At 54.5% G+C, this 26,186-nt stretch overlaps 1 protein-coding gene across 15 annotated transcripts; it reads right to left on the minus strand.

Moving 5' to 3' along the window:
• Nucleotides 1-342: 342 nt before the first annotated feature.
• KRBA1 (KRAB-A domain containing 1) lies at nt 343-24,829 on the minus strand. 15 transcript variants are annotated; one of them, XM_023539539.2, is made up of 12 exons: nt 24,725-24,829; nt 22,064-22,190; nt 20,540-20,659; nt 19,805-19,951; nt 19,208-19,342; nt 17,737-17,910; nt 16,836-16,970; nt 15,966-16,139; nt 15,458-15,631; nt 12,865-12,984; nt 11,627-11,803; nt 345-10,035 (listed from the first exon to the last, which is right to left on the minus strand). In XM_023539539.2, exons 1-12 carry the CDS (start codon nt 24,734-24,736, stop codon nt 8,927-8,929), a joined length of 2,604 nt encoding a protein of 867 aa, XP_023395307.2. In that variant the 5' UTR covers nt 24,737-24,829; the 3' UTR covers nt 345-8,926. The 15 variants fall into 15 exon arrangements, with proteins under 15 accessions (XP_023395314.1, XP_064145626.1, XP_023395306.2 ...); XM_064289555.1 differs by having other exon boundaries at nt 22,064-22,253; nt 24,725-24,785; XM_064289558.1 differs by lacking the exon at nt 24,725-24,829 and adding an exon at nt 23,493-24,397.
• Nucleotides 24,830-26,186: the final 1,357 nt, after the last annotated feature.

Here is a 26,186-nt window from a genome sequence, read left to right on the forward strand (position 1 = left end):
GGTGGCCCGACAAACCTTTTATACCTATTTCCCAAGCCTCCTGGGTACAACCTCCCTTCCATCAGGGATCTTGTTTTCGTCGCCCTCACACGCATGGTCATCCCCACCGCCTCACCCCGCGAGGGGTCCACCCCACCTTTCCTGTCACCTGCCCTTCAGGCGCAGACCATCCACCTCCTTCGAGCCCTCCTCCTGCCCTGCCCGTGGGGCGGGTCTCCTTTCTGAGGGCCCTGCCGAAGGCCACCCATCAGGGCCTCCAGTAGCTCCCGGAAGCTGGAGTGCCCTCAGACCAGATCCCAGAGCCCAGCTCTTGTTCGGCTCCCGAGGCCCCTGCGATTTGGGGGTGTCATCTGCTCTCAGATACGCACGCTGAGGGTGAGAAAAGGCGGTGTTACACGCACCAGTCTCCTCCGGCCGGCGGAAACTTCCGGAAGGCTGCTGTTGTTGTTAGGTGCCCTCCAGCTGGTTCGGACTCATAGGGACCCTACGCACAACAGAAGGAAACACTGCCGGGTCCTGCGCCATCCTTACAAGCCTTGTTACGCTTGAGCTCATGTTGCAGCCACTGTGTCACTCCGCCTCCTTGAGGGTCTTCCTCTTTTCCGCTGACCCTGTACTCTGCCAAGCATGATGTCCTTCTCCAGAGACTGATCCCTCCTGACAACATGTCCAAAGTATGTAGGACGCAGTCTCGCCATCCTTGCTACTAAGGAGCATTCTGGTTGTACTTCTCCCAAGACAGATTTGTTCGTTCTTCTGGCAGTCCATGGTATATTCAATATTCTTCCCCAACACCACAATTCAAAGGCGTCAATTCTTATTCGGTCTTCCTTATTCCTTGTCCAGCTTTCACATGCGTATGTTGCAATTGAAAACACCATGGCTTGGGTGAGGCGCACCTTAGTCTTCAAGGTGACATATTTGCGCTTTGACACTTTAAAGAGGTCCTTTGCAACACATTTACCCAATGCAATGTATCTCTTGATTTCTTCACTGCTGCTTCCATGGCTGCTGATTGTGGATTCAAGTAAAATGAAATCCAGTTGGTCCAGTTGTGAGGATTTTGGTTTTCTTTATGTTGAGGTGCAATCCATATTGAAGGCTGTGGGCTTTGATCTTCATTAGTAAGTGCTTCAAGTCCTCTTCACTTCCAGCAAGCCAGGTTGTGTCATCTGCATAATGCAGGTTGTTAATGAGTCTTCCTCCAATCTTGATGCCCCCTTCTTCTTCATATAGTCCAGTTTCTCAGATTTTTTGGTCAGCATACAGATTGAATAGGTATGGTGAAAGCATACAACCCTGACGCACACCTTTCCTGACTTTAAACCAGTCAGTATCCCCTTGTTCTGTCTGAACAAACTTCTCTGGAGCTATGTAAAGTTTCCTCATGAGCACAACTAAGTGTTCTGGAATTCCCATTCTTTGCAATGTTATCTATAATTTGTTATGATCCACACAGCCGAATGCCTTTGCATAGTCAAAAAAACACAGGTAAACATCCTTCTGGTATTCTCTGCTTTCAGCCAGGATCCATCTGACATCAGCAATGATAACCCTGGTTCCATGTCCTCTTCTGAAACCGGCCTGAATTTCTGGAAGTTCCCTGTCGATATTCTGCTGCAGCTGTTTTTGAATGATCCTCAGCAATATTTTGCTGGAGTGTTATATTAATGATATTTTTCTATAATTTCCACATTTTGTTGGATCACCTTGGGAATAGGCATAAACATGGATCTCTTCCAGTCAGTTGGCCAGGAAGCTGTCTTCCATATTTCTTGGCATAGACGAGTGAGCATCTCCAGCGCTGCATCTCTTTGTTGAAACATCTCAATTGATATTCCATCAATTCCTGGAGCCTTGTTTTTCACCAATGCCTTCAGAGCAGCTTGGACTTCTTCCTTCAGTACCGTCGGTTCCTGATCGTGTGACACCTCTTTAAATGGTTGAACATCGACTAATTCTTTTTGGTATAATGACTCTGTGTATTCCTTCCATCTTCTTTGGATGCCTCCTGCGTCATTTAATATTTTCCCCATGGAATCCTTCACTATTGCAACTTGAGGCTTGAATTTTTTCTTCAGTTCTTTCAGCTTGAGAAACGCCGAGCGTCTTCTTCCCTTTTGGTTTTCCATCTCAAGCTCTTTGCACATATCGTTATAATACTTTACTTTGTCTTCTCGAGACGCCCTTTGAAGTTTTCTGTTCAGTTCTTTTACTTCATCAATTCTTCCTTTTGCTTAGCTGCTCGACGTTCGAGAGCAAGTTTCAGAGTCTCCTCTGACATCCATCTTGGTCTTTTCTTTCCTGCCTTTTCAATGACCTCTTGCTTTCTTCATGTATGATGTCCTTCCACAACTCGTCTGGTCTTCGGTCACCAGTGTTCAATGAGTCAAATCTATTCTTCAGATGGTCTCTAAATTCAGGTGGGATATACTTAAGGTCATACTTGGGCTCTCGTGGACTTGCTCTGATTTTCTTCAGTTTCAGCTTGAATTTGCATATGAGCAATTGGTGGTTTGTTCCACAGTTGGCCCCTGGCCTTGTTCTGACTGATGATATTGAGCTTTTCCATTGCCTCTTTCCACAGATGTAGTCAATTTGATTTCTGTGTGTTCCATCTGGCGAGGTCCATGTGTATAGTCGCCGTTTATGTTGGTGAAAGAAGGTATTTGCAATGAAGAAGTCGTTGGTCTTGAAAAATTCTATCAGTCTATCTCCGGCATTGTTTCTATCACCAAGGCCGTATTTTCCAACTACTGATCCTTCTTCGTTTCCAACCTTCTCATTCCAATCGCCAATAATTATCAATGCATCTTGATTGCATGTTTGATCAATTTCAGACTGCAGCAGCTGATAAAAACTCTTCCATTTCTTCATCTTTGGCCGTAGTGGTTGGTGCGTAAATTTGAATAGCAATCGTATTAACTGGTCTTCCTTGTAGGCATATGGATATTATTGTATCACTGACAGCATTGTACTTCAGGATAGATCTTGAAATGTTCTTTTTGACGATGAATGCAACACCATTCCTCTTCAAGTTGTCATTCCCAGCATAGTACACTATATGATTGTCCGATTCAAAATGGCCAATACCAGTCCATTTCAGCTCACTAATGCCTAAGATATCGATGTTTATGCCTTCCGTTTCATTTTTAACCATTTCCAGATTTCCTAGATTCATACTTCATATATTCCAGGTTCCGATCATTAATGGATGTTTGCAGCTGTTTCTTCTCATTTTGAGTTGTGCCACATCAGCGAATGAAGGTCCCAAAAGCTTTACTCCATGAACGTCATTAAGGTCGACCCTACTTTGAGGAGGCAGCTCTTTTCCAGTCATCTTTTGAGTGCCGTCCAACCTGGGGGGCTCATCTTCCAGCACTGTATCAGACAATGTTCCCCTGCTATTCATAAGGTTTTCACTGGCTAATGTTTTTCAGAAGTAGACTGCCGGGTCCTTCTTCCTAGCCTGTCTTAGTCTGGAAGTTCAGCTGAAACCTGTCCTCCATGGGTCACCCTGCTGGTATCTGAATACCGGTGGCATAGCTTCCAGCATCACAGCAACATGCAAGCCCCCACAGTAGGACAAACTGACAGACACGTGGGGGTTCTGGAAGGCAGCTCTTGCTAAATCGCGCGGTGGGGAAAAGGGCCTCTAACGGCCTGTCCACCTCAAAACACGTCCCTACTAGTGTGCCTTGTGCCTCAGACACCACCTTTCCAGAGCTGTGCTTTGAGGAGGTGGTGTTAACACCAGAAGCATAAACCACAGACTGGGTACAGCAGGCACCCGTTTTCTTCTCTGCCGCCTGAATCCAGCTACCCGGGTTAGCTGCCTGGTGGGGGCCACATAATTACATTTGCCCTATTTTAACAGCCTTATTGTAACATGTAGCTTTTAGTGGCGGCTACTCCACATCCGCTCCGGGCTCGCAGTCAGCCTCACGAGGGAAAACGCAGCCACAGGCTGGCGTGGGGGAGAGCGATCACCGGTGAAGGCGTGGAAAGGGACGCAAGCACGTCCCGGCGGGAGGGGCCTTGTGAATTCCCCAGACCGGCGGCTCCCATATGGGCTACTGTTCGCTTTGTTAAGGGGTTTTAATTTCTCCCCGGGAAAATATGCCGAGAAGCAGGTTTGCATTTCAGGGAGTCCACGACCCCTCCCTCCCCACAGTCCCTGGAGCTGGTCACAGAACCTCTCCTTTGGACACGTCTGACCTCTCGCCAGACACCAACAAATTAACATATGAATACACGTTGCAGGTTAGTCGTTTAAAAAATAAACCAAAATTTATTTCTCCTCCCTGAATTGCCCCAGCTCAGCAAATCTTGTTTAAAGGTCCAGCTTTCAGTGATTCTTGCTGACTACACCAGCCAAAGAATGACTCTGTCACCCACTAGCTGTGTGACCTTGAGCAAGGTCTTAATCTCTCTGTGCTTGTTTCCTCATTTGCTGAAGGAGGGTAACATAGTGCTAATTCATACCTACGCCGACGGACGGCAGCTGCTTTTTTCATGCTGTTAATGAGGAGTGAGGAATGGAGGAAATCATAAAAAGTGCTCAGCAATTTTCTCCTGTGGATTTATCCCTAGATTCTTGAATTTTTTGTTACCATAAATAAAACTTTAATTTTTATTTTCCGCTGGAGGCCTTGTGGTGCAGTGGTTAAGCATTTGGCTGCTAAGCAAAAAGTTGTCAGTTCAAATCCTAGTTGTTGATATATGCAAATACAACTCGTTTTGGTGTACTAGTTTTGTAGTTACCTTATAAACTATCTTAGTTTCTCCACAGATTTTCTGTGTATAGTCGTCACCTCACCTGTCATTTTTGCTCCTTGCAGTTCCTCACACCTTTTATTGCTGTTTTCTTGCCTTACCACCCTAGCTAGCCCATCAACTACAGCGCAGAATCATACTGAGAGTGGGTGGGCCTCCTCGTCCTGTTCCTGATCTGAGGAAAGACTTCAACATGTTACCTTTAAGCATTGTTTGCTATAAGCTCCTTTAGGGGTAGATAATCCTTACCAGGAAAACCTGGTGGTGTAGTGGTTAAGTGCTACTGTTGGTATCCAAAAGGTCGGCGGTTCGAATCCACCAGGCGCTCCTTGGAAACTCTGGGGCAGTTCTCCTGTTATAGAGTCGCTAGCAGTTGGAATCCACTCCACAGCAATGGGTTTTGGGTTTAATCATTATCAAATTAAGGGAATTTCCTTTCTCAGAGTATCTGTGAACATTGACTCTTTCTGCATCTGTTAGGATGACTGCCCCGATCTTTCCTCCTTGCTACTGTGTTTACCACTGGTGATTTTCAAATGTTAAATCATCTTTGGACCTCTCAGATAAACCCATAGTGGCCATGATGTTTGATTCTTTTTATATATTGCTGGGTCACTTGCTATTTTACTTCCACATACACTGTTCAAGATGAACGTATGGTTTTCTTTTCTCATACTGTCCTCAAGTTTCAGTACCAAGGTTATGAGAGCATTCCATATTTTGTGCTCTCTGGAATAGCTTGTGCATCATTTTCTCCTTAAATGTGAGGTAGAATTTAGCAGTGAAGACTCTGGGCCTGTAGTTTCCTTCGTAGGAAGATGTCTGTTCACAGATGCAATTTTCTTTCAACTGCATGGGAGTGTTCAGGTTTTCTATTTCTTCTTGCATCTATTTTGTGTTATGTTCTTGTAGGAACTTTATATTTTACTTGAACTTCCAAATTTTTGGAGACATTGCTTGTATCACCTGGTCGTCTTCCTAGTCTGCAGCATCTGTAGTGATGTCACCTTTTTAATCCCTGAAATTGGTTATTTGTGCCCTTTTTTTGGTGAATTTCACCACAGGCTAGGAAATGTTATTGTTTTGTTAAAGACTTTTTGGTTTTATTGATAATACCTATAATTGCATGCTATTTTGCCTCTTACCTTTACAGGTATCCTATTTTAACTCCTGTGCCTTCTCAGGCTTTGTTTCCACATACTGGTTTATGCCTATAAATTTCTAAGAACTGAGTTTTATCCTAGAAGTTTTGATACTTTCTTAGATCAATTTTTTTCTAATTTCCATTATGATTTATCCATTGACACAGGTTATCAAGCAGCATAATTCTTATTTTTAGTATGTTAAGAATTTTTAAATTTCTAGCTGACAAGCTAAAGTATGAACAGAGAACAGACTATAATTTCAATACGTTTAAATTTGCTTAAAGTTGCGCTGGGGCTTGTACATGGTCTGTTTTCATAAAGTTCATGTATGCTTGAAAATAATGTATATTCTGCAGTCCTATGGTGCAATGTTCTATATCTTTATCAATCAGATCAATTTTGCTAACTGGCATATTCAGATCTTTTCTATCCTTCCTGATTTAGTTTTCCTGTCCCAACACTTTCTAAGAAAGCTATATGAATATCTCCCAAATATGATTGCAAATCTGGATGTTTCTCCATTTAGTTCTTTAAATTTCGAGGCTAGTAGGAAGAATAGGATGATTAAAAAAACACACTGTCAATACAAAAGATGGCAGGAATGGAGGAAAAAGCCTCAGAACACATGGGACTGACATAAAACACACAAGTGGAGTATTGAAACCTAATTTTATCTTAATTACATGATGTGGGATACTCCATTAAGGGCTCCAAGAATGAAATTTGTCAAGCTGGATTAGAAGATAAAATGCACCAACTACTGTTTCTAGGAGCCACAGCTAAACACAAGGACACAAAAAGGCCAAAGTATGACCTTCCCCATGCCAGGCTCCTTCAGGAGGCAATGGCTTCCTGGGGCACCACAGCCCTCCTCCATAGGTCTCCCTCCCACTGGGCCCCTCAAGGGTGTTCCCGGCAACAGAGGTCTGGGGGAGCTTGTCCCTATAATGATGTGCTGAAGTGGATGTTGCTTTTTCTGTTTACAGGTGGTCCCTGGTGGGTGGCATACAGCAGGGGAGTTTTCAGGCCTCCCTGAAGCTCAAGGAGAGGGAGGGAAGGTTCTCGGTTGCCCCTGGGCTTGAGTGTGGAGAGCTGAGGCCTTCTCTGCCCACCGCCTCCCCCCACTCAACCTCAGTCTCTAGTTCAAAAGGCCCCTCTTCTTATGTCAAAGTAACCAACTACTTTCTTCCTTAAAACAGCCCTGTAGCCCTGTAGAATGGATGAAAGAGAGATGTTAAGTTGTAGATGACACCCAGGATTTTTCACCAAATCGTTGGTTCTACAAGGTTTTCAGTTAACAGCTGTGAAAGGCTCTGTGCAAAGTGCAGGGTGCAGAGATGAGCTCCAGTCCTGGCTCTGACACTGAATGGCCGCATGACTGTGAGGAAGTCAATGTTCTCTGAGCCGTCTGTTCATTTACGCCCCTCCATAGGATTTGTGCGATGGCTAACATTTGTAAAGACAAATTCCCCCAGTGCGATACCAAGGTCCATGGTGGGCCTATCCTCTGCTGAGCATGGGGGGAAGACAGGAGGGAGAGAGGATGAGGATAGACAGCCACTCGCACTGTACCTGTGGGTCCTGTCTCCATCCCCTCCACCAGGCTGGCCCTGGCTCTGTCAGCTCTGAACGTGCCTCACTTTGCTTCCTCATCCATGGTCAGTCTTTGTGGGATCTCCGCAGTGGAGGCTTTGAGACTTTGTCTACTCTATTTCAAGCAGCACCCTGCTGTGATCAGATGGGCATCAGTCCCACGAGTCATTTCAGGGTCATTCTTATCCTCAGCATGCTTCCCCACCCCTTTCTGGAGCAGCTTGTCCACCTCGAGCCACCTTCCTGGGCTCTAGGCCTGTAGCCCGCTCCTCCCTGAGGCACCCCAAGAGGAAGGGGCGCTGCATGGAGCCCCCATGCCAGATGCCAGCCTCTTGGGCCTTGTTTGCTGTGGGAAGCTTGGCCCAGCAGCCATAGCTGCCCAGGTGTTTTCAAGGGGAGGAGCCCACACTCCCCAAGCTGCACCACTGGCAGCCAATCCTCTGCTCCCCGACAGCAGCTTTGGGAGAACCCACGGAGGACCTTTCCTCCCTGGGCCCTGAAGCTGCCTCACTTGATGAGAGATTTTGGGAACTCAGGGTGGGAGGACGTGACCCGGAGGCAGTGGTCACGCTGGTGGTGTGTCTGGCTCAGGCCTTCTCCTCCCATGAGGACAGGGGCAGCCCAGGCCCTCCTGGAATACCATGCTTGCCTAAGTGGTAATGTGGTAACTGGTCAGAGCCCATCATCCCCTTCTATAGGAGCCATGGGCCTTTGCTGTTAATTCTTGAATCCACAAGGGTTAGTCCAGCATAGACCAAGGGTTAGCGTTCTGCCCCAGTAGTCTGTTGGCATTTCCTCCCAGAGGGCAAGACCCAAACCACAGTGCTCTGAGAGCAGGATGGGGGGATGGAAAGAGGTGGTTGTACATCCACAGCTACACAGAGCCATGTGTGTACATGGGGTGTGCACACATAACACAGCACACACACACATGCATACAAAGCCCTCACCTATACACACACCACACGCACACCTTCATATACACACATATGCAGAGCACACTGCACACACGTACACACTTGCACACCCCTCACACATATACATACATGTATATACTGCACACATGCACACACATACGTACTGCAAACACAGCACACATAGCCCTCACACACACATATGCACAGACACTGCACACAACAGAGCACAAATGTGCACACATATCCGTCACACACATGGATATATGCACTGCACATACCCTCATATACACCCACACGTATTTACTGTACACAGCACAGCACACACACACACCCTGTAGATTTGGCAGGGCCAGTGGGAAGATCAGGGAAAGGTCAGCAACATTTCATTGAACCTGAGCCAGGAGAGACAGAGGCATGGCTGAGGACCCCGATCCCACAATATCCTCCCTGAGCAAACACCATCCTGAGGGTCCAGGCCAGTCAGGGCAAAGGGCTTCAGAAGGGCAACGAGAAGGGGACCGTGGGTGCTGGGATGGAGGGGCAGGGTGCCCCCCCTGGGGGTGGTGGGGGCGATGGGAGCATTCTCAGCAGGACTGGGGAGGAACTTAGGGCCCCCCACCTTGGGTCTCTACGCCCGCCTCCCCAGGGCCCCCTGGGCACAGTCCCCTGGGCTTCCCCTGTGTCCATGGGCCAAGTTAGGATGGTGGCTGGTGCAGCTATGGCAGACGGGGGTCCCACCTCTGCAATGGCCTCAGGAGGTGGGCTGGTTGGGGAGGACACCGAGCCAGGCACTGGAGATGGGTAGGGGCTCTTGGGGGGCTGCACGATTCTGACTGCACAGCCACAGGTGGGTCCTGAAGGTATGGCTAAAGCTGGTGGTGTGTCTGGAGGAGGCCGCTTCCCCATGGGGGACCCTGCAGAGCCACCGTCTCCCAGCCCCCGCAGCAGCTTGGGTCTGGGCCTGGCGGGACCTGTGAGTCTCCGGTAGGGTGGGCACCTGTGAGCACCAGGCCTCAGCCAGGAAGCCCAGCCCTTCAGCTTGCGGCCCTGCAGATGCCGCCTGACCTGATTCACCTGGTCCTTCACAGCAGCCATGTCTCTCGACAGGCTGGCCAGGGTGGTGGCAAGCCAGTCCAGCTTCCCTGAGAGGGCAGCACCAAGCCTGCGCAGCTCCTGCTGGAGGTCTGTGCAGGGGCACGGTGGCTGGGTGCAGGTGGCAGGAACCAGGGGTGGTGACTCAGGCAAGGCTGTGGTGAGGAATCCCCCCTCAGAGCTGGCTGGAACCAGAGGAGGACTGCTCGGAGCTTGTCGGCAGTGAGGACTGTTTCTCTCCCCAGAGATCTCTGGCAAGGTGCACCCTGCTACCACCTCACCTGTGACAGGTGGGCTGCTGTGTCCAGGCTCCAGGCCCCTGAGTCTCCAGGCCCCGGATCCAGGGGTGGGTCCAGCAGGCTGGCAGGGCCCAGGCCTCCCCTCGAGCCGACGGGCAGCACGCAGAGGCGCAGACGGCCCTGCAGTGGGCAGGGAGGTGTGAATTCGAGTCTTGGACATGGACATGGAGCACCTGCCAGAGCCATTCTGACGTGCGGATGCAATGACACGGCCTGAAAGGTGGAAATCAAACTTTCAACTTTAAAGGCTGCAGATGAGACGTGAGGTGGTTGCCCTTCTGGTCCTGAGGGGTGCAGCCTGTGGGTGAGGTGTGAACAGACTGCTGAGCGTGCCACTGGCTTAGTGACTCCTACAGTCCCTGCAGCCCTGCATCGTGCCTCTGCTTGTCTCGGGCGACAAGACAGGGACAGCAGGTAAACACCTGACTGGAAGCCCTCTTGCTGGGACTTTCCTAGGTCCCATCCACCTGCCTTGCTGCCCTGCTGGGCTCCCAAGGCAGACAAGACATGGAGCAACCTGGTCTGTGCTAGGCCGAGACCAAGGTGTGTGACTGGCGGCTGGGCTATAGAGGGAGACTGAGCTGCCCCTCCTCACCACTGCCATTAACCCCACCGACCCCACCTCCTCAGTGCTGCTGTGGCACCAGCAGGCCCGAGGGCTCTATTCTCATGTCTCTCCCCTGGCAACGGGGGGTGCCTCCTGCCTTCCTTCTGGTTTTTCCCGGCTGCAGCAAATCCTGCTTGGAGCGTGGAACTCGGGGTGAGGGGTGGGGTGGCCTCAAGTGGTGGGTGGTTTCCCCAGCTTTCTGATGGAACTGCCTCCAAGGCAAAGGCCTTTCAGGAGGCAATCTCACATCCACACGTTTAGGGAAGCTTATTGCATGCATTTTTAACACAAGTATTCCCTGGACACTCCTCAGGGGGCTCTAAGGGAGCTCTCGGACACATGCACCCCTGAGACACTGAGAAGAGGTCTAGAGGATGCTCTGCAGTAGTCAATACAAGTGACAGGTGGGCCAGAAAGCCAGACACAGGACTTCCAGCCTGCCCAGAGTACAGCCAGGCTCTGTCTCCTTGTCCCATGTGTCCTCCAACAGAGAGGCGGGTCCTATGACCCCGAGGAGACCCTGAGCTCCCTGCATGGACCCTGCACAGACATCTCCGCCCAACTCCCTGCGCCAGGTTTCTGTAGTCCCCGGGCTGTCCTTTGGGCCTTCCCACAGCTGCTGCTCCTGTGGCTGGAGGGGGGGACACCAGGATGAGCTTACCCAGGAGATGTAGGGGTCCTGTGTCCTGCATCCCCTGCTGTGAGTTCACCCTGGAGATATGGGGGTCCTGTGTACTGTACCCCCCACACTATGAGCTCACCCTGGAGACGCAGGGGTCCTGTGTCCTGTACCCCCCCCTCCCCGCCCCATGAGCTTACCCTGGAGATTCAGGGGTCCTGTGTCCTGTACCCGTACCCGCCTCCCTGCCCTGTAAGCTCACCCTGGAGACGCAGGGGTCCTGTGTCCTGTACCCCCTCCTGCCCCATGAGCTCACCCTGGAGATGTGAGAGTGCTGTGTCCCATACCCCCCTTCCGTTAGCTCACCCTGGAGACATGGGGGTCCTATGTCCTGTACCTCCTACCACCCCACTGTGAGCTCATCCTGGAGACATGGGGGTCCTGTGTCCTACATCCCCCCACCATGAGCTCACCCTGGAGACGTAAGTGTCCTGTGTCCTGTACCCCACTCCTGTGAGCTCACCTGGAGACGTAAGGGTCCTGTGTCCGGTACCCACCTCCCCCTCCCGTGAGCTCACCCTGGAGACGCAGGGGTCCTGGTTCGGGCTCCAGCCTCTGGTCTTCTCCTTCTGAGCTGCTGAGGCTGGGGCTGGGGCTGGGGCTGGCCAAGCAGGTGAAGCACAGGGGCTGCGCGGGCAGCATGCCCTCCAGAGAGTTCTCCAGGCAGTGCAGCGGGGAGGGCTTGGCGAACACCACTGGGAAACAAGAACCCAGAGCCTCTGCCATCCGACAGTCAGGAGGGGCTCTAAGTGCCACCCCTCTCAGCTCCGCAATGACCTTGATGGTCCCACTCTGATTGTGGGCAGGCCTGGCCAGATGCCCAACCCCTCTGGAAGTCACTGGGGAACTGCCGGAAAACCTGAGGCCCCTGGGAATCGGGCGCCAGCCAGGCCTGGGTCCTGGGCATCGGCCACCACTCCTCCAGTGCCTGCCCACAGCCCACCACAGTCGCTGCACGCTCCAGAGGGCTGTTCTGGCCTGGGGGCGTGTTAAACACTGTGTTTGGTTGAAAAGCTGTCATATTGGTTGTTTTGGCAAACACAGGCCAGAGCTCTCCTGGCGATTAGACTGTGGCCCTCCCCAGTCACAGCCGGAAAAACAGCCAATCCGTGCCCAGAGGAGCCCCGTGAACAACAGTAATGGTGTCCTTTTCCTCTCCTTCAGCACTTTCATTTTGATCTGTCTTCTACCTTCAGAGGGGCTCTAGCTAGTGGGCTAGGAGGAGACTATGAGATGGAGGAGCAGAAAGGGAGCCAGTTTCCTCTTCCAGAGTTTTAACTGGAGGGAAAATGCCAGGAGGCTTGGAGGGCAGGGCTGCCCCCACCTGGCTGGGGCCCTCCTCTCTGGGCCCCCGATGGCAGGGGGGTAGGGGGTGAGGTCGATCAAGAGCCATGGGAGCACTGCTCCCCCTGCTGCCTGAGTTGGCTGGACTCTAGGACCTCAGGCATCCCCAGAGCCTGTAGGCTCCCAGCAGACCCTGCTGTCTAGTTTCCTGGGGGTCCCACAGTGGGTCTATGCCCAGATACCAGGCATTCAGCTGGCAAGGCCAGGGCTCACAGGGACACAGTTGGCTCAGGACTGGAGGGCTGGGAGCTCCACCGGGCTTTACCCATCACTGGGCACAGGTATCTGAGCTCTGGGGCTGCATGGCACCAGGTCTGTCTCCATCCCATCGCTAACCCTGAAATGTGGGACTGAGTCCACAGCCGCCAGGAAGCAGTGTCTGGTCCCAGATGCCTGTGCGGCTGCAGCTTACCTTCCTCGGGTGCTGTCCGGGTCCTGGGCTCTGCACCTGAGGGCCAAGGGCAGGTGGGCTGTGGCCTCTCTCTGTGGTGTCTTTCCAGGCCTTGGGGCAGGGAGCTTCCCAGTGGGCTTCCTGGAAAGGTCAAGCTTGCTCAGTCCCAGTGTCAGAATCTGCAGCCCTGAGGGCCATGTCTGGGCCACTGAGCATCCCGTGGCACCCTGTTCTAGGGCAGCCCTGCCTGGCTGGCCTAGGTATGCTGACCTAGGACCTGTCCAGACTCTGCATGGATCTTCCTGCACCAGTGAGTACACAGACGCCTTAATGGCCGTGCTCAGCTACCTCCTCTGATGGTGATACCCCCACCAGCCCACAGTAAGGTCTCAGGGTGGAGTGCACACAGTCTCCTTCACCTTTAAGGACTGTCACCAAAAACAGGACCCACATGCTGGTGGGACGAAGCAGGCCATGTAGGCAGCACCGAGGTGGCAACAACAAGAAAACACACACAAATCACAAAGTCTGCACCTCTAACAGAAGAAAAAGAACTAGGGGGACTAAAAGTTTAGACGCAAAGGCCCCTCCTGGATGAGTGATATACTGTTTCCTTTCCTGAAGTCGTCAGGTGATTTCAGGTCCAGGCAGTGGGAGGGAAACGAGAAAGCACCAGACCCTCTGGCTGCCTCGTGTGGCTCTATGGCCAAGTGGGAACTGGAGGTGTCCTCAGGGGACACTGCCAAATGCTGGTGCACAGAGGAAGCTGGGTGCTGGGCCAGAAGCTTCCAAAAACTAGGGTGCCATCTCCCATAGCCTACCTTCCTTAGAAAGCAAAGTCTACCCACAGAGGACACATTAAAAAGTGCCTACTCCATACAAAAAATGCCAGGTGGCTGCTATCAGCACATCACGAAGACAAAACACAGAGATGTCAAGATCAAGTCATGGCTGGACGTGAGACTGAAATGGCTGCACAGACGCTGCCCTGAGCGAGGGGATAACCAAAAGGTCAGTGGCTGCTGGGTTTGAACTGCTGACCTTTTTGGTTAGCAGCCTAGCACTTAACCACTGCGCCACCAGGACTCCTTCAAGTGATTATATTACCCATTGAAAGGTACGAGGTAGAAAGAAAAGTCATTTGCATTTGGGGGGAAAGTCCCACACCCATGGGGACTAAACACTAGTGGGACACAAGGAATTGGCTGCCTGGGGTACGGGACCTGCTGAGTCTAGGTCCAGGACTCATATTCATCAAGGAGGTCAGGGGTCTGCAGGCCAGGCCAGGCCAGGCCAAAACCAAACCCACTGCCGCTGAGTCGATTCCAACTCATAGTGATCCTACAGCACAGAGAAGAACTGTCCCATAGTTTCCACGGAGCAGTGGGTGGATTCAAACTGCTGACTTTTTAGTTAGCAGCTGTAGCTCTTAAGCACTGGATGGGGGAAAAAAAGGCAGCCAAGAAGGGCCATGACAGTCCCACATGACTCCAGAGAGCTCTACCACAAACTGCGATGAACAACTGCTCAGGACTGAGGGCAGACACAAGGTCACTGACGGCCTCTCTGAGGGAGGACTCAAGGTCACCTATAGGCCCCTGAGGGCAGACATGAGGTCACCTATAGACCCTGAAGGCAGACGTGACGTCACCTGCAGGCCGCCTGAGGGCAGACTCGAGGTCACTTACAGACCGCCTGAGGGCAGACTCGAGGTCACTTACAGACTGCCTGAGGGCAGACTCGAGGTCACTTACAGACTGCCTGAGGGCAGACTTGAGGTCACTTACAGACCGCCTGAGGGCAGGCTCAAGGTCACTTACAAACTGCCTGAGGGCAGACCTGAGGTCACTTACAGGCCCCCTGCGGGCAGACGTGAGGTCACCTGCAGGCCGCCTGAGGGCAGACTCAAGGTCACTTACAGACCGCCTGAGGGCAGACTCGAGGTCACTTACAAACTGCCTGAGGGCAGACTTGAGGTCACTTACAGGCCCCCTGCGGGCAGACGTGAGGTCACCTGCAGGCCGCCTGAGGGCAGACACTAGGTAACCTACAGGCCCCCTGAGGGCAGACGTGAGGTCACCTGCAGGCTCCTGAGGGGAGATGTGAGGTCACCTACAGGTCCCCGAGGGGAAATGCGAGGTCACCTGCAGGCCTCATGAGGGCAGACGTGAGGTCACCTGCAGGCCCCTGAAGGCAGATGCGAAGTCGTAACAGCCTCTCTGAGGAAGACTCAAGGCCACCTACAGCCCCCAAGGGCCAACGTAAGGTCACCAGCAGTTCCCTGAGGGCAGATGTGAGGTCCCCAGTCCCTAAGATGCTTTTACTTGGACTGTGTCACGTTTTTTGAAGCTGGAGGGCAGTGAGGGTGCAGACACTCTTCTCTGTGGTTGGGACAGGGAAGAACTGGACACTAAAAGAGATCCCTCCTTACTCTTCTAAGGGAGGCTGCACGATATCCTCTGCCCCCAATCCCTCACCTCCTGAACAATTCCTGCATCTGCTCCTGCTTCTGCCCTACTCAATCCGCTTCCAGGTCTGGGCGCTGACCAGGGAAGCAGGGAGGAACAAGGGCCAGCTTTTCCCACGCCGAACCACCTGAGCCAGCCCAGCTCACCTCTTCTGGGGCGGTGCCTCTGGCTTCCCTCAGGACTCCGGAAATCCAGGTCCCCATCAGTGCTGCTGGGCGAGGAGGAACTGTCAGCGCTGCCACAGAGGATTGGGTGGCAGGCAGGGTGGTCTCTGACAGGACCCTGCAGGCCCAGAGGAAGAAGAGGCCCCATGGTCATCTCTGTGGGAAGACAGCCGTGTTGGTATCATGGAAACCCTGCAGGCTGGCGGGGCAAAGCACCAACCACCAATCTCCCCTCACTGCTGTCTGTGGTGAAAGCTAGTGCTGAGCTAACCCACTGAAACCCCAGCTCGCCTGGTAAGATCCAAGGGACTAGGCTTCTAAGGGAGGAGGTGCCAAGCTGAGAACTGTCTGGGGGTGGGGGCACACCTGGGCCCCAGGCAGGGCTCTTGGACCTCAGAACACCTGGCAAAAGGAGAAGTGTGGCCACTGTACTTGGCACATCCCCCAACTGTTCACAAGGGACCAATGCCACCTTGACCCCACAGCTTACCTGTGCTGTGTAATTCGTGGGGCCTCAGCTTGGGCTTTGGAGACCCCGGGGGTCCTTGCTGGGGGCTCCAAGACCAAGGGGCGGTGGATGGCTCGGGGGGTGATGACACACTCAGAGGAATGCCCTTCAGACAGGCCTCTAGGGCTTCCAGAGGGGAGCTTGAGGCCCTGCTGGCTGGAACAAGAGGGATCTGTCAGTGCCCCGGCTCACCCAGGTGGGTTGCCCCAGCGGGCCTTCTGCAGGGATCACCAGGCAAGATACCCTCCTCTGGGGGGCTCTGACCTGCTCTCAGCCTCACAGAGAGGCTGAAAGAGCTGTACCTGCAGGCCTGAGGGGGCGGGAAGGAGACACCATATCTGAGTACCTGCTTTTTGGGAGCAAAGGTCCTTAGGACGTCAGGGCCACAGGGCAGGGGCCTGGAGGGGGTGGGGTTGGGGGAGTGGCTGACATGGAAGAAGAACTGACAGGGAAGGACGACAGGGGGCTGTCCTCTCCCTCTGCGGAAGCAGAACCTGTCCAGGGACTGTGGGTCCCACCAGGGGAGGGTCTGTGAGTCCAGTCAGTGGGAGCAGACCCCAGTCTTTTCCCAAGTCATGGATCCCTGGAGGCAGCTCCAGGGTCCTGCACCCTCCAGGATGAGTGGAGAGCAGAGGACTCTGGGACAGGATGAAAGGGCTGGGGGGCAGTTCCGGGGTGGGTGGGGAACCCAGGACCATGGCAGAGGGGAGAGGTCTGCAATGGTCCAAGCCCCGTGGGGAGGCCTGGAGGCCTCATCTGGTGGCTGACTGATGTGCGGCAGCATGGCCGCTGTCTGTGCCCATGCTCAGCTCCCTCTAAGCAGGAGGGCCGCAGGGTCCCCATGGCCTTTACCTCCAGAACCTTGTTCCCAGGCCATTGGCTCTTCCTGCTGCGGTGGCTGCCCTGTTCCTGAGGCCCCTGGAGTCTCCTTTAGGTGGCCCAGCTGACCCTGGAGGGCGCAGGCCCCTGGAGCTGCCTCCACCTTCACTGAGGAAAAAGGGACAAGCCATCATCTGGGACCCCCCTGTCCCAGCCTTGCAACAAACTCCAACAGCAAGCCGTTTCAGCAGGGCCAGAATCTGGAACTTCGGTCTTCGAGCAACTCATTCAGTCCTGCACGAGCCACTGCCTGGTTCGTGCTTGACTAAAAATGCCTGTCTACGTACCTCCCAGAAGTGCATGGGAAAACGAGGAAAAAGATATAGCAGTGCCCTCTCGAGGCCGATCAGTTGCTCCTCCTAGCTCCCAGGGACCTTAATGGGCCCTGGGTGTGAGGGGCCCTGTCTCCAGTGGAGCTTTTACAAACTTTACTGTACTTAACCCTCACAGCAGCCCAGGAGGTGGGGACCCTAACCCCGTCTGACAAAGTCCCTCAGCATCTGCCCAGCTGGTCAGTGTCCGGCCTGGGAGCCAGGCCTGCCTCCCACACCATGTCACCTAGTGTCAACAGACACACCAAGTCCACAGCTTTCTCCCCAGAGCCCCCACATGGAGAAGAGTAAAGAGCACATAACAAACCTGGACAAAATAGAGAAAGCACCCTTCTCTGATTCTGAGCATTCTTTCTCTAGCTAGCTATGTTTTTTTCTCCTTAAGAAAGCGACCAGGCTTCAGAGATGATGCTAAGACCTGGAACACTGCCACGGTGGTGACTGTCTTTCAGGAATACATTCTGAAGCAGGCCAGTCTGCAAGAAGCAACAAGAGCCTCTCAGGGGCTTTGGGAGCCCTGACCTGACAGGTCTGGGACTCACCTTCTGGGGCGGGCCTCCTGGGTGCTGGCTCTAGCCGGGTGAGCCTCCAACTGCTCAGGGTGGGGTGGGGGCGCAGTCTGCTTGGGGGCACTTTGGGATGCTGGGGGCCTGGCACGAGGATTTCTCTCAGGCAGTCGATGAGGCCCTGCAGGGGGCTGCTCCCAGCAGAAAGTCCTGTAGGGCATGTGGGGTGAGGTCAGTGCAGTCCTGGGGCATGTGGGGCAAGGTCAGTACAGTCCTGGGGGCCATGGGACTGGCTCAGAGCAGTCCTGGGGCCGTGGGGCCAGCTCAGCACAATCCTGGGGTGTGTCAGGCGAGGCCAGCGCAGTCCTGGGGCATGTGGGGTGAGGTCAGTGCAGTCCTGTAGGGTGTGTGGGATGAGGTCAGCGAAGTCCTGGGGCGTGAGGGGTGAGGTCGGCACAGTCCTGGGGGCCATAGGACTGGCTCAGAGCAGTCCTGGGGCCATAGGGCCGTCTCAGCACAGTCCTGGGGTATGTCGGGGGAGGTCAGTGCAGTCCTGGGGCATGTGGGGCGAGGTCAGCACAGTCCTGGGGGGCATGGGGACGGCTGAGGATGGCTTAGTGCAGTATTAGGGGGGTGGGGATGGCTGGGGGGTACAACTCTGATTCAGCACATCCAAGCCTCAGCAACACCAGTTAAGAACGTCAGCGGTCCCTAAGAATTCAATCTGAGCTCCTGGGGCCTAGACCTTATTTTAACGTGTAACAAAACGGCAAATCCCCACTGGATGTACCCAGACTAATGCTTTCCTGTTTACAACACGAGCGTAGGTATGTGGCCACACCCCATTGAGCCACACTGTGCAATCTTAGATTTGTCTGGTTTGGGGCTTTTGGGTGTTACATGGGGTGAGCTCTGGCCAAAGAGAACTGAAGCAGCAGTTCTTGTACCCTCATAACTATGCTACCCCCTTAAAAACCTGAACTCGATTGACTTTGGTATGGCACCCTATAAGCCTGGGTGTGGATGTGCATTTAAATGATGATGAGACCCTGCTCCCTATTTGTCAGTGCTGTGATTGGAATGCGACTTTCCCTTCGTGTGCTACTGCTGCTCCCACTGAGATGGCGTTTCCTTCTCGTTCTGCTCTAAGCGTTTCTAACATCCTTGGTTCCCTCTTTGACCCGTGAGTGGCTCCACACTTCCATGATGGATTTCTGTCCACCTGGGTTTTGCTTGGTTATCAGTCTACATGAACTGCACTGTGACTGGGAACAGGTTCTACATGGTGCAAACCATCCAAAGCTTCTGGAGAATTCTCTACAGTCACTTTTCACTGTGAACTCGGCCCTGGGGCCTGGTGAGAGCAGACAGGGGCTCTGGGAAACACACCTCACATCCTCCTCGCCCCCCTTTCCTGACTCAGAGTGCTTGTCTATCCTGAGCTGAGCAGCCCTGCTAGGGGTGGGTTCAGGGTGTTCTCTCCCACGCCCCCTACAAGTATGCTCACCTGGCTCCAGGGCCTCCCTCTCCTGGCTCCAGTGGCTCTGCCCCCTGTTGGGGCTGCACAAGGGCACCCAGGGTTTGCTGCCCAGGACCCCCAGGCTTTCCTTCCCTGTAGACCCTGGTCCGCCAGGAGGTTCTGCTGCAGGAAAAGATGAGTGACCCTGGGAAGCTGACCCGAGTCTAGCCCCCAACATGGGACAGGCCTCTCTAGCTCCCAATGTCCGCGACTGTGGGCATGTGGGAGGCCAGCTCCCAAGGGCTTGTCCCAGGCCCACCCTGTGGAGCGATGGTTAAGATCCTCTCCTGCTTCCTCTGGTCTAATGGTACCCACAGGCTGTCCCGTCCACATCTCCTGGGGCCCTCCCCCCAGCCCAGCTTGGAGTTTGGCTCAGTGAGTCAGGCTCGTGGAGATGCTGACAACAGCAAAGTTTCAAAGACTACACGCACAGCCAGAAGGCTGCATGACCAGGAGACCAACCCTAAGTCCTCCACGCTGACAAGTGAAAGAAATAAAACCTCACTCACTCCAACTGTACTTCCGCTTCTTAACATCAAGAAAACATGACCTTCAGAACAGAAACAGTGGCGCTGACTGACTCACCTGCTGGGCTCGCCCGCACGCTGTCCACACTGGCCTTGCCACCCTCGGGGCTGTCAGTGCCTGGGACTTCCCGGAAGAGGAACTCTGGGATCTCCTTCACCAGCTGTACCAGGGCGGACAGGGGTAGACTGCACCTTGTCACTCCTCCTGCAGAACAGCAGGCTCACCATCAGGCCCCGCACCTGTCCAGCCCCTCACGGAGGCCCCTGATGCAGGAGCAGCCAGGGAGGAGCTGCTGTCCCTTGAGATGGGACCCGTCGGGGGCTTGGCCAGGGTAAGTGGGGGCGGTGGTGGTGGAGGGGGAAGGGCGGGCTGCCTCCTCCATGCCTCCTCCATGCCCCCACCCCAGGTTGCGGGGCCCTCGTCCACTGTCATGCCCCCTACTGTAGGCCTGCGTGTTGGCTTGGGGGAAGGGCACCATGTGGGGGGCTGCTCTGCACAGGCAGCCAGGAGATGAGCTATGGGCTGGTGGCAGGTGAACCTGAGGCCGAGGATGCTTTCCAAGGCGACCCTGGGCTCCTCCGGCACTTCTCAGTGAAACAGACGGCACTGTAATGGGCTCCCAGTGGGGAGGGGTGTGTGGTGAGTACTGGAGGGGCTGTGGGTGCAGCGGGGCAAGGTGGAAAGGCTGGGTCAAGCAGGATCGTGGTCATAGTGTCACCGAGGAGCCAGACGGCTGAGGACCACATAGGAGGCTGTGACACCCAAAGGGATGTGCCTCTGCAGATGACTTACCTGAGGAGCCTCCCTGGCCATGGGACTCCTGCTCCTCATCAGCATGGCTCCCACCCCCCATGGTTCCTTCTGGCTCCGTAGGTGACAGGAAAGCAGACAGTGGGAGCAGCTCAGCAGCCCCTGGATGAGGAATGAGGGGACTGTCACCCTGGGAGTGGAAGCTGGTCCCCACCTCCCTCCCACCAGGCCCATGCAGGTGCCACAGGGCCCATGTGACATGTGGCACAATGCTACACGGAACACACGTTACATGCACTTCATGCGACATATGGTGCATACGACACGTGTGCACGTTACACGTGGCACACATTACATGAGACGTGTTACATGTGGCACACATTATGTGCTGCATGTGTTACGTGTAACACATTGCACACAGCGCACACATTACATGAGACACGTGTTACGTGTACGTTACACACATTATACATGGCATACAAGAGACGTGTTACACGTGGCACACATTCACGTTACACACATTATACATGGCATACAAGAGACGTGTTACACGTGGCACACACTATGTGGTGCACATGTTAGGTGTAACACATTACACCCATGTGGCACACACATGACATGTGCTCCATGTGGCACGCACATGGTACAAATGTTACATGTAACACATTACATGTGTTACATGTTATGTGTTATATACAGCGTGAGTTCCACGTAACACACATACTACTTACATCACACGTTACCCATATCACGTGATGTCACGTGACATGTTACAGACAACACGCATTGCACATAACACATGTAGAGCACGTATTACATGTAACACATTGCACACATTACACATAACACACATCACGTGTTGCATGTGGCACACATCATGTGGTGCACGTGTTACGTGTAACACATTACACACATTACACATGGCACACACATTACGAAACATGTTACATGTAACACATTACACGTGGCACATATATTACGAGACGTGTTACATGTGGCACACATTACGTGGTGCACTGTCACATGTAACATTACACGTGGCATGTTATATAATTTACGAGTGACATGTAACACATACTATTTACACTCCACGTTACATGTAGTATGTCATATGTGACACGTTACAGATGACACACGTTGCACATAACACACATTGCATGTACAACACATTTTACGTGTTAACACATGGTATACGTGTTACACGTGCCACACGTTGCATACGGTGCATGCATTACACGTGGTACGCACATTACACGGAGGTGCAAGTGTGATAACCCAGGCTCAGATCAGCGCGCTGTCAGACCCGAGATCTTCCTGCTTAGAATTTGGCGAGTCTGTCAACTCTGAGCTTCGCCCTCACCGAATGCGCTCATGACCCCCACGACCTAGAAGACAGCGCAGCTGCCTGCTCAGCCTGGAGCCCTCAGAGCAGCCTCCGTGCAGCATCCACTGTAGACGGACACACTAAGGACCTAGAATGCAGTCTCCCAGCTACTTCCTGGGGCTGGGGCCACGCGGTGTGTGTGGACTGTGAGGGGCCACCCTGCCCAGCACTTTGGCCCTTACCCAGCGAGGCCAGCGCTGAGTAGTTCTCCTGCATCACATCTTGGTAGAAGACCCTCTGTCCCTCCTCCAGGAGCCGCCACTCATCCTGTGAGAACCGCACAGCCACGTCCTTGAAAGTTATGCGAACCTGCGGGCACAGCTCGGGGTCGGCTGGCTCCATCCCCTCTACCTGGGGACCCGCTGGGAGAGGCTGGGGTGGGAGGAGCAGAGAGGGGGTGGCAGGGGTCTGCAGGAGACAGCCCTGTGCGCCCGGCAGCCTGGGACCCCAGCCAGCCCTAGATTCGCCAGGGCAGAGACTCATCAGCGTTCACAAGCAAAGTCCCCTTTGAAAATACAAAGACCTGAAGCCCTAGCACCATGGCTTAAAAAGTAAGTTTACAAACAACACTGGTAAGAAAGACAAAAAAAAAAAAAAAAAAATCCATGCTTTATAGCGAATATAAAACATCAAGAATCAAGCAGTAGTATTTCTACGTTGTTCTTCCCATCTCCACCTCTGAGCCATGCGTGAGACTCAGGCCTCAAACTGAGGTTTGGTGTCCTCACACTGCGTGTGGCTGTGACTACAAGTGAGCCATTAAACACCAGCTTTAAAAATTTTTTTTTTTACCAAGTCAAGTCTGCAGGAATGGATCACAGAGGTATTTGCAACAAACATTACCATTCCCAGTAACTCTTTAGTAAAAACTGCAAATCTAACAGTTGTTTAAAGATGGTAATGGAAGGGGGTCCTGAGTACACAGAAATGCCCCCACAACCACCTCTAGGCAGGATATTCCTGGCCTTGGGCAGGGGGTGGGGAGCAAGAACCCAGCACAACCAAGCTTTATTCTCCATGAAGAGCTAGCTTTAACGAGGGGTCTGCAGCAGGCAGCACTTTCTTCAGTAAAAAACCAAAACCAGACCCGTTGCCATCAAGGTGACTCTAGCTCACAGCAATTCTAGAGAACAGAGCAGAACTGCCCTGTAGGGTTTCCACAGAGCAGCTGGTGAATTTGAACTGCTGACCTTTTGGTTAGTGGTAGAGCTCTTAACCACTATGCCACCAGAGCTCCTTTTTCAGTAAATTGGGGACAAATGTTGTCTGTCCTCAGCTGAAAAGCTGCTCAGCGCTGGGTTCCTGTCCTGCTGGAGATCTAGTAAATCAATATCAAGTCTGGTGTGCTCCCAGGATGTCCGAGCCCAGGAATCTGTATTTTCAGACTTCCCAGTGATTCTGGCACGCTTTAGGTTGTTGACTTTAGGCGTTCTGGAAATGAGAACCCCATGGCTCCTGACAAGGTTGGTCCTGGGCTTCCCAGGCCACAGAACCAGAACCCAAAGGAGCCACTGCAGCAGACCTTTGGTGCTGCTCCCACCCAACACGAAGTCCTGTGCCACCTCTGTGATATTTCTCAATTTTTAGTTGAATGCCTTGGTTCTAGGGTACCTCGCCACCCCAGCCACTGGTCGTCCGCTAGCCCAGTCTGCGGTTAGGAGGTTCTCAGCACTCAGGCTGGGGAGAGCTCAGGGTGAAGTCCTGGATTCAGGTGCCCTGGCCAAGCCTCTGAACCCACGGGGGCTTCTGACCACCTGTCTCCTAGGGGTATCACAAGGAGTACACAGGCAATGTCAGCACAAACAGGGACACAGTGAGAGCCTCAACGTGTGACTGTGGCCACACCTGTCCACAGACCCTCATCCTTGAGGCACAGGACAGGCTCCTTCACCTTCATCCATCCATCCCCCCCAAGCCCCCCCGTCTCAGGTCTTCAACTCTAGGCTAAACATACTCAGTTCCCTCAAGCATCCTGAGAGATGACTTCCAGGTCCCTGGCCTCTGGGCACCCTGACAACTATTCTGGGACACAAACCAAAAAACCAAACCCAGTGCCGTCGAGTCCATTCCGACTCATAGCGACCCTACAGTACAGAGTAATACTTCCCCATAGAGTTTGCAAGGAACGTCTGGCAGGTTTGAACTGCTGACCCTTTGGTTAGCAGCTGCAGCACTTAACCACTACACCACCAGGGTTCTGGGACACAGCTCTTATAAAACGCCCATGGGCTGACGGAGGCCAGGGCTGGCATTCGGGCCGTCTGCCTCTGCCCAGGAATGTGAGAAAAGGGAAAAGTCTGCGAGGGAGCGAGGGGAATCCCACTGGATGGAGGTCTGGGCCCTCCAGCCCCCCTCCCCAGTGCTGATCTGGGCTGATCCAGAACTGCTCAACTCACTGCTGCTATGTTGACCCCTCCAACGCCCTCCGCTCTGCCTCTAATCCCGGCACAAAAACCGCAAGGGCCCACAGGCCCCCCACCTTTCCAGGTCCCTTCCGGTCTATCAGGCCTTGTCCCCCGCCCCCCCCCCGCTGCCCCCGGGCCCCTCTACTGCCGCTGGTTCCCCCTACACCCCCCGGGGCCACCCTGCTGACCCCGGGTCCCTGGAGACGAAAACTCGGTCACCCTTTCGCTGCTGCTCCCCGTCCCCGGCCCGGGAACTTGTGATTGGGAAGGACGAAGCGTAAGTCCGGGAAAGGACCCGGAGAGGAAAAAGGATCGCTGTCGGCGCGTGGGAAGGGGGGCGGGGGCCTTCCGAGGGCCTGGGTCTCGGGGCCATGAGCTGCGCGCCGCAGAGCACCCGTCAGTCCCTCCGCGCGTCCGGGATCGCCGGCCCCGCCTCACCTGGCGCGCCATGCCCGGGCTCGGCCTCCCGCCCACTCTTCGGCGGATGTAGCTTCCGGCGTGATGGGCGGAAGCTCCTTCTCCTCCTCCCCGCCCCCGCGTCCCGCATCCCAGGGAGTGGTGGGCCCGCCCCGCGCCGCGCCCCGGGCCAGGCGGGCGGGGAACTGCAACTCCCAGAAGGCACCGCGGCACAGGGGGGCGGGGCTTGTGGGGGGGCAAAGGCAGGAAGAGGGGATGGGGGAGAACGGTGGAAGAAAAGAAAGGGGCCGGAGTAAAGGGTGGGTGTGGGCTTAGGGCAGGGAACACCTTTCAGGGGGCCCAGCGGCGCCAACTCGGCGGTCGGGGATAAGGTCAGAGGACTACACCTCCCAGAAGGCTCCACCCAGCCTCTTGCAGCAGGGAGGGGCCGAGAGCGGAGGACTACAACTCCCATAGGGCACCGCGGCGCCCTCCCAGGGCACTGGGCGGGGGCGGGGCCGGCCCAAGAGGAGATGAACCACAACTCCCAGAGGGCTCGGCGTCGACAGCCCCAGGGGCGGGGCGGGGGCCTGGCGGCGGCTTCGCGACCGCGCGGGCCGGTTAATTAGACTCGACCCGGTGACTCCGCAGCCGCGCAGAAACTGCGTTTATCCGCGCGGGGGCGGCGCCCAAGCCTGCGGCTGCGCGGCCCCCTTCCTCCCTCACGCACGCAGTCACTCACACGTTTTTGTCTCAGTATATTCCAGCGCCTCCGTGAGGGTGGGAACGCTCGGACCGAAAGCGTGTGGCCCCTTCGGCGTGGGTGTCCCGGGGGTGGGGCACCCCGGGGTGAGCGTTCCGGGGGTGGGGGCGTCTGTGGGGTGGGGTGTTCCCCGCTCGCGCTCAGGTCTGCCTTTTCCCCGTAGCACCTACCTGCACATGCCCGCGCGTGGTTACTTCTGCTCTGTGCCCTGCGGTGGCCCCCACAGCTTCTGGCCGGCTGAGGGCGCTCCAGTAGACGTGCGCCTCCACGCAGGTGCGGGTCGGTGGTGGTGGGCTGTGGGAGTTGCCGGTTGGCAGGTGAGCCTCGGGCAGAGGACCCCGCCCGAGCAGGACAAGCCTCCCTTTCCTGTCTGCAGGGGACACCTGTTAGAACCCCTCCGAGAAGGTGGGCGCGGTGGGAGGCGGATACAGAGTCTGGACGGCAGGAAGCGGGGGTCTGGCGGGATAAGCGCTGCGCCAAGTTCTGAACCTCAGTGTGGACGCCTGCCCCGAGAGAGCCCTGCTTCGCGTCTCCGCACCGCACCCCGGAGGTCCTCCTCCTCTGGCATGTCAGGGCCCTACCAGCGCTTTGCTGGTCAGCCCCGGAACTCTAGGGTACCATACTGACACCCTTTGGAGCGGCCCCCAAAGGAAAGGTGTGAGGGAGACTACTTTCCATCACCCGGGCATTGCCCCTTCCTTCATACCCCCGAGGCACTGCTGACCCAGACAGATGTGCGTA

The sequence above is a fragment of the Loxodonta africana genome, chromosome 8 (genome assembly GCF_030014295.1).
Source record: "Loxodonta africana isolate mLoxAfr1 chromosome 8, mLoxAfr1.hap2, whole genome shotgun sequence".
Lineage (NCBI taxonomy): Eukaryota > Metazoa > Chordata > Mammalia > Proboscidea > Elephantidae > Loxodonta > Loxodonta africana.